The sequence below is a fragment of the Cygnus atratus genome, chromosome 3, assembly GCF_013377495.2.
Source record: "Cygnus atratus isolate AKBS03 ecotype Queensland, Australia chromosome 3, CAtr_DNAZoo_HiC_assembly, whole genome shotgun sequence".
Taxonomy (NCBI): domain Eukaryota; kingdom Metazoa; phylum Chordata; class Aves; order Anseriformes; family Anatidae; genus Cygnus; species Cygnus atratus.
The window spans coordinates 67,358,021-67,369,674 of NC_066364.1; the positions used below are offsets into that span (position 1 = coordinate 67,358,021).

The following is an 11,654-nucleotide window of genomic DNA, read 5'->3' on the forward strand; positions in this document are numbered from 1 at the left end:
GAAGAAATGGGAGGTGCAAGAATGGTTCCACTGATCTATGGGACTCTATAGGAAGTGTATGCTATTTGTGGGATCATTTTCTTCTGCTTACCCAAACAAGAAGAAAAACTGACTTGGGCAAAAGTGTACTTTATAGTCAGATTTTTAACATGGCTACTTTTTGTAGAACAGCTTGGACTATGGTTTCATCTGAATTAACCAAGGAAACACATACTCTGAAAGCTGGGCAAATTAAAAGTCTGAGCTTCTGTTTCTGTCTGAAGGTTGGGCCCGTATTTATTCTGTTGGGAAATATGCTAAACTATCAGTGGTCTTGACTTCTCTAATCCCATAAAAAGTAAATTAAAATTTAACTCTAACTTAACTCTAACTCTATGATCGATTTTAAAAGCAATCCAATCACCTCAGCCTATCCATTGCTACTCACAGTCATTTTTGAGAGGTCAAAATCAAAAATTTCCACAAGATATAAGTAGCATAGACTTTTTTTTGTTGTTGTTCTTACTGACAAAGAACATCTAGTGAACTGATTTGACAGATCTTTTTTAGGTTTTAGGAGTATGGTTTAACTATTTATTTCCTTCAGTTATATTATGCTGAGCACCCCAGAATTCAAGTTACTTGCAAAGAACTTACAGGAGCTCTCTGTCACAACATATCTATGGTACTTTGTGACATTTCCATCTAGGATTATATGTTTCATGGGCTTTAACACTCAGCCTTGTAGCTTTGCCATGCAAAGGAAGAACAGAGTTTAGTCAGGGAGCTCAGCCTGCATGGCTGAGATCCTGTTCTCAACGTCATTGTCTGTGGTAGGCAGAGGGACAGGAAGCCTGAAAGGTCTGTCAGAGGAATATTAACAGAAAGTAAGGACGTGGCTTCACAAGACAAAGATGTGGTTAATTCAAAGCTGTGACTTAACAGCTCCTTGCCTTTTGGGAGGAGGAGGTTTGCCACCCATGACATATCTCTGCTCCCTCCTCTTTTGCCTCCAGTTCTGCTCCCCCACCACAAACTACACTGAATTGGTATTCATCTGAGGTTCTTCAACTCAAGGAAAATGTGCAGAGGTAGCAGGTAAAGAGATTACTTAGTTAAATATTAATTCCAAATTTTTTTTAATTCAGCTCAACCATGATATAAAACTGCATCCTACATAACTTAAGATCCTTCTGTAATCCAATGGAGATCAATAACTCCAGACCATACTCAGAGCACCTGAATTTAGGCCATGGCAAAACCTACATTTTTGCATCCACTGCTAGTGAAACTTATGTCAGGTAACATCCATCAGCTAAAGTTAGTATCTTAGTTTGTCTGAACTTGTCAAATTTACAGGACAAGGTACTCGGTGAATCAAACTTCATTGCATGAGCTCATTAGGTAAAAAACAAATGATCTCAGTAGCCTTTTAAGAGACTAACTTATTAAGATTCTGATTCACAACTTCATTTATTCATGAATTCATTAATTCACAAATTCACCAACTTTGCAAGTTCATCAACTCATGCATGACTGAGCAAAATAGTTACTTGGCTGATGGGGAGGGTGCTCACCTTTCCTGCTTCTTCCTAGGCACATCCTAGTCTTAGCAGTTCAGTTGCTGACAGATCCATTCATTTGAAAGGCTTGTTGGGTGAACTGATGAGTTTAGACCTCTTTCAGTCTACACCACCCCCTAAATTACTGGATTCTGCAGAAACTGCCAGACAGTTGCTGTTGCAAAAATGCAGGAGATGAGAGCCAAAGGTCACAATGGCTGCAGGATGGCCCGTGTCTCACTCTGTCCATAGTGTCCCACACACATGATACTCACATTTTAACCTAATGGTGCTGCTCCCAGCATATATCAGGCCTCATCATGTGCTGTATGTTAGGGCTACACCCAAACAGGAGGTGAGTGAACATCCAGAGGTTCAAATATTCCATGTAAGTATCTACCTCTTCTTTCCTGGGAACAAGGAACATTCAGACACTGCCCCACTGCAGTGTTTTGGCTGGTTTCAATGTCTACTAAATTCAAGGCTTCAAAAAGGGAGTTGTTCTTCTATTTCCCAACATCAGGATGAGTTATTTAAACAAAAATGAGCCTTAGTTTATCAAACTGGAGATTCTGCATGTGATTCTTTCCTTAAACTGATATAGTGGTATAGCACAAGAGTATTCTTCACAAATCTCGTCAGGAAACTAGCATTTTGGAGAGGGAACAGGAAAGCAGTTTTTAATGAAATGACATACCTTACAGTGGAAAAAAAAATATCTTTATAAGTGAAACCTTATCAAAATGGCCTTATTCTGTACTTTTCTTCATATTGTTTTTACTTTCATCCAACTGTAGTAAAGATGCCTTCCAAACACAGGTTGCTTGTCAGCTCCATCTACTTCAGCAGGTTTGCTTCATTCTCCTCAGAGAGAGGACTTTTTACCTTTAAATCTGTATGTTTATAATTTTTGCTTCAGATTACAACTGTTTTGCTGGATAGTTTCAATGTTAAACACTTTCTCATTTATTAGATCTTTTGGTCTGCCAAAAAACTATCATGAATAGCTTCCTGTCATCCAGTCTGCCTTGCATGCAGACTAGGAGTTGACAAATGGACTTGAAATCGTATGGACAAATGTCACTTATTGTGCAATATGATTGCACAGACACTGTTAACAACATCCAGTAAAACTCTTGCATTGTATCCTATCAGGAAGGGGAGGATGAGCACTCAGAGTTAAGGGTGAAACCACATTTAATTGTTTTTTAAGTAACTTGGAGTATGACCTTCTCAGGCTGTTGATTTGTACATTAGTGGATTAGCGACCCGAATTAGTCTTCTGTTCACTTATCCCATGCATCCGCTCTTACAAGCTGCAAATAGCTTCTTTCAGAAAATGGGAATGGGGATTTTTTCCCATTTCTTCTCTCTTCAGTTTTGCCAGAAACATCCATCACATCCCATGCCAATAGATCATCATTCAGGTCAATAGCACCAAACAGAGAGAAGCTTAGCAACCCTTAGGTACAAGCACAGAGAAATATGCTAATTTAAAAGCTCTCTGAATTACTATTTTGTTGGGCCTCATTAGTATGCTCTTGGCTGCCAAGAGCCTTTTGTTTTTCTTGTCCTTGCTGAACCAAATCGTGTGGCAGGCAGTGATTGGCCAAACCCTATCAGAAGCAGGCAGGGACATCAGGTGTCTTCCAAGCCCATCATGAAAAAGAACCTATTGTCAGCTGCCTCAATTCACATCTCCTTTAAATGCAGAAGCAGGAATTCAGTCCTGTTGCTGGAAATTTCTCTGAGTCTGATGGTGAACAATACCAGTAGAAACCTTGCAGAAAGCCAAGTGCACGTCTCTTAATATTAAACATAGTTTAGTGGGCTGTTGAGATAATGAATGCACAAGTGAAGAGTGAACAAAATTCTCGTGTCACTGCTGAAGCCTTATTGCTTCCAGTTTTCACTCTGGACTAAAGTGCAATTGAAAGGAGAATTTTGGATGAATGTATGAAAACACTGTTACAAAAATAGAAGCATATTTGTAATGATATTTTGCTTTTGCAGCCAAAACCCTACTGCAGATGAAATTTTGTCTTGGGCTCAGAATTTTGACAAGATGATGAAAACACCAGCTGGGAGGAACCTTTTTAGAGAGTTTCTTCGAACAGAGTATAGTGAAGAGAACCTGCTTTTCTGGCTTGCATGTGAAGATCTAAAGAAGGAACAGAACAAGAAAGTTATTGAAGAAAAAGCAAGACTTATTTATGAAGATTACATTTCTATACTTTCACCAAAAGAGGTAAAGCTGTAAATGTTAGATTTGCATTTTCTGATATTCCAGAGCAGATATGCTATACCCTGGATTGCCAGAGGGGGGTCAGAAACTCTGCCTGATCTATCAGATGAGAGCAATACTTATTATGGAAGTTTAGATCACAAAGCAAGGGATAGAACAAGTGCTGACACAGGTGCTAAGCCATTTAGTATCACTGCCCACAACTCCTCAAAGCTCTCTATAAGAGAGGAATAAAAGGGAAATTCCAGAAACAGAAGGATGAGAAATGGGAATACTACCTTAGCAATGCAGTGTGCCTGCCAAAAACAAGAAATACGTCATAGAAATGGATTTATGGAGAAATGGCACCAAAATTTTCAGCATCATATGACAAATAAAATACTCAATATTTAACAGGAAACAAATCAATCATGAAACAGATTCACAGTTTGTGTCTTGTACAACATAAAGGAATTTAAATCATAATCAGCACAGATTTATCTGCTGCAACATCTGGCTGGGAAAAAAAAAAGTAAAACTTGCTCTGGTTATTCCTATGTGGGATCAGCTAGTCTAAGTTGATCTCTAAGAAGTGAGATCACATTTTCTCTAATGAAAGGTATGATAACATCTAGGAAATTATATATAACTTCCTCCAATCCTAAAACTGAAATGATCTTCAGCTGAAGTTGAGTAAAAGCATCCCCTGTCAAATCACAGTTTGGAATAAACAAATAAATATAAAGACATTGTAGAAGAGTTTCTCAGGCCATGTCATGTACCTTTAGCAACTCTGCCTTGTCTTGCATCTGACTTTCTCCTCAATAGCATTATGCTAATTTACGCTCACTTGTGGACTTGGCTTGCTACGTTTTACCTTTGCACTGCTTTTAGTAATAACTTGCAAATTCATTCATATGAAGGAAGACACCAGCCATTTTTAACTTCATTCCCTTCTCTTGTGACACCATGTGTGCTTTGGCTTTGGAATGAGACAACTACCAATACAGCAAGATAATAATGTGTATTCCTGATAGTATATATGTGTCTCTAGTACACATATATGTACTGAACACTCAGTTGTCTTTCTAAGCCACCATGAACCAGCAGATACAATTTAAACACTAAAGTAGTTTTGCTTGACTTAGGGTTTCAAAAAACCTGCTCACAAACTTCATGCTCTGGATGTGTGAGGATGTCGATGTCATCATCCCAATTGCTCCTGCCCCTACTGGAAACCCCATGAGGCAAAGAAGAGTTTGCAATGCTTTAGATCAGCATAGGAGCTTTAAAGTTGTTGTTCATCCCAGCATCACATTCCAGATGAAACCTTTTGACATAGGAACCGAAAGGAGGACTTTGACATAGGAACTTGCTCAGTGATGAAGTCATTGAGGCAGAAACTCCTAGTGTACTAAACAAATACCTTGTATACATCTGTTTACCAAGGAGATAACTTTAATAATTGCAACTACTCTTGCCATCTGGCTCTAGTGAGTCACGGAAAAACTACAATGTGAATTAACAGATCCCTAATTAATTTTTGTTTCACTCTATAACTGCAATTAACTTTTACAATATTCAATGGCAAAACGACACCGCCGTTCTGCCAAATTTGAGCTTTTTTGTCCCAGCCCTTTTATTTGATAATGAGGAGTCAATTAGCTAGCTGCATAAACTGGTCTTGCTAAAATAAGTGCCTGTGTATGCGCATGTGTGTGTGTCATGGGGGGAGCAATTGCTTCAATCTTAGCATGTCATTTCCATGCTACAGATAGGCAGTGGTCTAGGATTTAAAATTATTTTAATAAACTCCTAAGACAAGGCTGCAACACTGCTGCTCAAAACTATGTAAGCTACACCCCTGCATGCTGTTGTGTCTCAAAGCATTTAATCACCATCAGAGTAACCCCTCCAGCTTGTTAAGCTTGGCCACACAGCCCAGCATGCTTGCCCAGCTAAGTCAGTTAGGCACTGAAGTCAATCTGAACAATAGCTGGGTCAGAAATAGCCTGGAAGACAACGTGTCACCTTCAGAAGCTAAAACTGAAGCTTGCTAACAACTTCAATATGGACACATGATATCCTGAAAGTATAAATTGCCAGATGTTAACAGATCTTGAAGAGAAAAATGAATCAGAAATATTCAGTATTAATGGGGAGATTAGCACAACAAAAACAACTAAAAACTCTGGGTAATTTGTAAGTAACAAGTTTAATGCCTGGAAAAAAAAAAAAAACAAAAAACAAAAAACAACTTCTTGTAGGACAGCCAGATAAGAATGCTGAATAGGAAATTTCTAAAGATTCAACCACAAATTATAAGGGGGAAAAAAAAAGCCTTTGTGAGAAATATTTCTAAATATGTAAAAAGATAAAACATTTTAAGATATAATAACATATTTGGGGAGATCCAGGTTACTGCAGAGCTTTATTTAGCAGCACTGTATTTATTCTGTTAAAGAGAGGAATTTAATTTTACAGCTCTTAATATGGATGAAAAGAACAGGTCAAAACTGAAATTGAGTTAGTTGTCTGACTTTGTAATTGTGTGTGGTCATTTTAGAATGCTGGCTGTGAAAGACAAACAGCATAACTTGAATAAACTATGAAATTGATAAGCTCTAGGTATTCTGTGGAGCCCTATGCAATGATGAGATGTATACATCCTTTCCAGCATTATTGTTTAATATCAGTCTATTCTCATCTCCTTCAGGTTAGTCTTGATTCCCGGGTGAGAGAAGTGATCAACAGAAACTTGCTGGATCCCAGTCCTCATATGTATGAAGATGCCCAACTCCAGATATACACCCTAATGCACAGAGACTCTTTTCCAAGGTTTTTGAACTCTCAAATTTATAAGTCTCTTGTTGAAAGTATTACAGGCTCTACGTCTGAAACTTAGTTTTAATTTTCAAATAAAATAACTTGATTTTTTTTGGGTGGGCGGGATGGAAGAAAAGTAGTTTAATAACATCTGGAGCTGGGTTCCTGGAGAACTACAGTTTAGCTCTACTCAGGCTACTGTGAAGAAACAAATACATATTATGGTCTATGTCTACATTTTTACCAAGGTCCTCCTTGCTTGAGATGGCATGGGAGGGGAACAATGGATTTGCCAAAATACATTTGTTTCACACTCCTTTCACCCAACTGCAGTCAAGATTGCAATGATGTATTTGTAGTTTTATGAACAGTCTCCTTGTGTATCCTCACACTGCATGTGCAAGGTAAAACTGCTTCACTTACCACTTAGTTGTTGCAATATTTAATCCAATAACATAAATTATATCTGTATTTAAGAACATTTTTGTGCAATACAGTCTAATGGTACATAGAAACAATTGCAGCAAACCAGAAAGAGGCTTGCATTTTTTAACATCACTAACTGAAAAAAGCCAATTTTTAAGGTGTAGCATTACTCAACATGCTCTACTGAGTACAATACACTGACTTTTTGAAGCCAATATTTCTGTACAGAAAAAAAAAAAAAAGAGCTATTTATCACTGTTTATTTAAAATAAATCAAGCGGAGGATTCCTCTGGTTGTTCACTGCCAAAACTGTGGCATTTTCATTACAGAGTTTGCAATGTCAAAAAGAAAGAGAGAAAAAAAAGCACAAACCACTTAAAGGGATCCATATCTGGGTGACACAATCTATGCGCTGATATTGTTTAATTGTTAAAAGAACAAAGATTTTCAATGTACATTTCAGATGTCAGATACTGTAATTGATTTATTAAAGACTGGCTATCCAGTTCTAACACTGTTGTATAATGTTATGTACTTCAGAAAAGAAAAAAAGAAAAAAAAAAAGAAAAAGAAAAACAAACAAACAAAAGCTTGATAATTTAGTTTTTTGAATAAAGAAATTTAATAAAAGACTGCCTACATGTAGCATTTTAGAGCATTTTAGAACATTTTGATGAATTACATCTGTCCTGTAAGATTTTTTTCGAGAGCTAAATCCAGTCAAAAAAAATGTTTTTAAACAAAGTAATGTTTTACAAGGTGGCGGGTTAAAGAAGATTTATCTTAACTTCTAGCCTCATTGATTTTGAGTACTCCTTGAAAACAAGGGGTTTGGAGAGTGATATTAAACCAAACTTCAAGGGCTCCTAAATCTGCAGTCCTTACCCAAGCAAAATGCCTACCAAAACTCAATGGGTGTTTTTCCTGGGTAAAGAATCCTGTAGTGAGCCCTAAATTAGAGCTAAGGCAGCACAGTACTGAATCACTTTGCTGCCATGGTGTTTTTAATAGATGTTTGCTTGGCCTTTTTATCAAAAAATGTCCAATTTTAGGATGCATTTTGATGTTTAAAGAGACAGTGACTTGGAACTTAAAAATCCCAACATCTTCATACCTACCATATACAAGACAAATGAGCATTAGCATCCCTCACAAACTGCTAATAACATACCATGAGATTGCTTTGAATGCTTGTTAAATATATATATATGCATGTGTGGTTGTATATATATATTTAACACTGACAACTCTGGTCTTGTACTAAGACTTAAGAGGCAAAGTTCTTCTCACTTTCCTAGGCCTAAACACAGCATAACCCTACTGCTTTTGATGGGACTGAAAGGCTTTACAGTTGTGTAACTGAGTGGAATCTGGCCCCAACAAACTTGGCTCCAACCAGCAAGCTGCTTCTTGCAGGCAGCCCCTGGTGCCAGCTCTTGATGAAGCCGCTGCTACCGAGGCTGCTCTGGCTCTATACAGTAGCTGGTAGGATGCAGGTCTTAGTTTATTTCCTGGGGCTTTTTTTTTTTTTCCTTTATTTTACTACCTCTTTCTCTCTCTCTCTTTTTTTTTCTTCTTTTTCTTTTCTTTTTTTCTTTTTTCTTTTTTCTTTTTTTTTTTTTTTAATTTATTGAACATGCTTCAAATAGCAAGTCTGGGGAATTTTTTAATCATTCTTTTTACTTGAAACCTATGTGCTTTTTTTGGATATATACGAACAATTTAATGAACTGTTTCTTAAACTCATTTGGTTTTGTAATTTATATAGAATTCAGGAGATGATTAAAAGGGCTATTCTCTATTCCCTATGCAAATATTTTAACTGTTGTAGTGTTTGACAAAATGGGATCTAAAAAAAATCTGCAAAGTGGAAAACAAATCTGTTTACAGTGGCGTTGCTGACTATCCTACCATATTCAGCACTTTTAAATATTGTTATTTATGAAAATGTAGTTTAAAATGCAAGACAAAATATTTATAAATGTTTCTTTTAATAAATAACTGTTTTGTCTGAAAGTGTTATTGTGTTATGACAACTTTATTCATGTTGGTTAGCTACTTACCATTATGAATAAAATATTCAATTATTATACTGATAGAATAATAGCTACGATGTTTACAAATCCTGAGGGGGGGGAAGTCGGTGAGAAAAGACTGCCTCCTTCTACTGTGAAATACTGTTAGAAAAAAATGATTTTTTTCTGGCTTCTTTTCTTAACTGGAATTTAACTATGGTCCTACATATGTCTAGTATCATTTGATTACAGTTGTATTTACTGTGGTACTAAACATATACAGCATCATATATGTATATATGTATATAGTGTAATTTCAAGTTTGTTGGTGTTTGAGGCACAAAACATTTAGCTCACACATCTAAACAATGTGTAAGAGACAAAACTGCATGCAAAAGTCTTTACAAATGTAGACTTGAATATTCTCAATGTTACTATTTGATGGTGACCTGCTAGTCATAAGCTATCTTTATAAGATACTTCACATAGGTAGAAGTTCTTGTCAGCACAGACAAGTCATCCTTTCAAGGACATTTTTAAAGCTAACCGTGTGGGCCCTAAAATATTATCTTGATTTATAGCAAAGGATTCCAAAACCTGTATTTGGAAACTGTTTCATTATTTTGATACATATTACACCAATCTTCAGTGTAATACTGCAATGAAATCATGCTCAAATTTTCTTGTCTTAAATCCTCTAGTTGGCGGGATTTATAATTTGACCATAACTTGTATGAAGTTTCCTTCTTGAAGCAAATGCTCATATTTAAAATGGTTAATATACATTTCATCTATTAGTTTGGATTTCCCAAAATTTTATGAAAAAACGGATATAGTCCAAAAGGACAACAAATTGTGCCATAACATGATCTCATTGCCTGTCATACAGTTCTTTGAACACAAAATGTAAAACAGTCAAGTTATTAAACTGATTTACTGTGCATGCAGTGTACAATACACTTTGAAAGACTGCCTAAATACACTTATTCTATAGCCTGGAATAAAATACGTATGTATTTAACTTGTATTTCAGTTTTTCATGAAAACGTATATAGCAAGCACACTACAGAAAGCGAGTTATGTTTTTTCTCATTTTTGCCTGGTGTTTAATCTTTTCTGTCAAATAGAGCCTAATGCCAAATAGCCACAAATAAGCACTTGGGTACACTCCTGAGACTCTTAGGTTTTGAAGAAACTCAGTCTATGTTGTATTACGCATGCATTCAACTTAGCTGTTTGCAGTCAACTTTCAAATAACTGAGCTAAACGTAGTTTGGGATACCCAGGATAAAACAAAAACACAGATAAGATCAAGAATATTTAAATTAGCTTGAAGGCAAATATGGTATGGATGACAATGAAGGTATGATGGAGAAAAGAGAAGTCAGTGACGGAAGTGACTGCAGTGCCTGTCAGCCAGCCCAGCCCAGGCAGGATACCCTGGAAGTGTGGCCGTACGGCATCCAGTGCACCCAGCGGTACACAGCTCACCCGAGCACCTGCGGAATCCACGTGAGCCATCACAGGACCACCGAGAGCTGGCAGAAATCACACTTCAGCTAATAATACCCTCTCTTAAATTACAAGCACGCAACGTGTCTGCTAGTTTGTGGTCTAAACCAACAATATACGGCAGACCCACACTATAACTTAACTAAGCAGGTTTGAACCGTCACTTGATGCCAGACTCACTCCCCTTAGCATCAGATGCGAACATAAGGAGCACTTGAGCACGGAAATAGCATCTAAAAGAGGTAGGAAGCTCTTTCTGTGAGAGCAGCTTGCTGGACTGACCACACTATGAGCCCGCTAAGGAACAGGCAGTTTCCATATCCAGTGAGTGTTGCAAAAGCCATTTAGCATATGTATTGCACGGCACTGACTCAAAACCAAAGCTCATACAAGGAAGCCTCTTAACTTCAGCGGCTCCCTGCACCACCAGGAGTAAAGGTCACAGGTATACAATGCCTGTGAGCCTGCTCCTGACAGCCTTAACACAGTCTGCAGCAGCCTGAGTCCTCATCAAATCCAACAAAGCAAAGAGCTGTGGCTGCACGTACACAGCTGCAATGTCTGCCCCAAGCTGAATGGAACCAAGTCTAACTACCAACTTCAAAATGGGATTTTTCTCAACCCAAGTTGATATTTCTGGGGATATCCAAAAGTAGAGCTTTACAGCAGCCTAGGATGTGGCTGCAGTGACAAACTCCCAGCCCTGTCCACCTCTGTCCTGAACACACGTTGCAGTGACGGAACTTCATCCCCATTCACCTTGGTTCTGAATACTTCTGCCAGCAGATGTGACCTTTGCGGGATGAAAGAATGATGTGATCATGGTGCCAACATCAGATGGAAAAAGAACTTACATGAACATTGTCTGCACTTTTGGGAAACAATTACCTTAACGTCATGCCAAAAGCCAGATTTTGCCCCTTCCTTTATCCACAAACTATCACTCTCTGGAAATCCATCCTTCCAATTTAAAACAGAAATACAATAAAGATGATTCAAAGGCTGACAATCAGTCATTGACTCACAAAAGCGTTTTTTCTTCCCAGAAGCTTTACATTAAATCATTTTTTATTCTGAATTACCCAAGCTCTGTGTATTTCTCTCGCAAG

At 37.5% G+C, this 11,654-nt stretch overlaps 1 protein-coding gene across 4 annotated transcripts in view; it reads left to right on the forward strand.

Annotated features, from left to right (window-relative positions):
• Positions 1–7,480, forward strand: part of RGS17 (regulator of G protein signaling 17) — a 75,353-nt gene extending 67,873 nt beyond the window's left edge. For 3 of the 4 annotated variants that reach the window (XM_035538847.2, XM_035538846.2, XM_035538848.2), the window contains 2 exons: positions 3,555–3,789; positions 6,482–7,480. In XM_035538847.2, the coding sequence (XP_035394740.1) occupies positions 3,555–3,789; positions 6,482–6,670 (424 nt within the window). In that variant the 3' untranslated portion in view covers positions 6,671–7,480. The remainder of the gene's footprint in view (positions 1–3,554; positions 3,790–6,481) is intronic. The other variant, XM_035538845.2, reaches the window with a different exon arrangement.
• Positions 7,481–11,654: the final 4,174 nt, after the last annotated feature.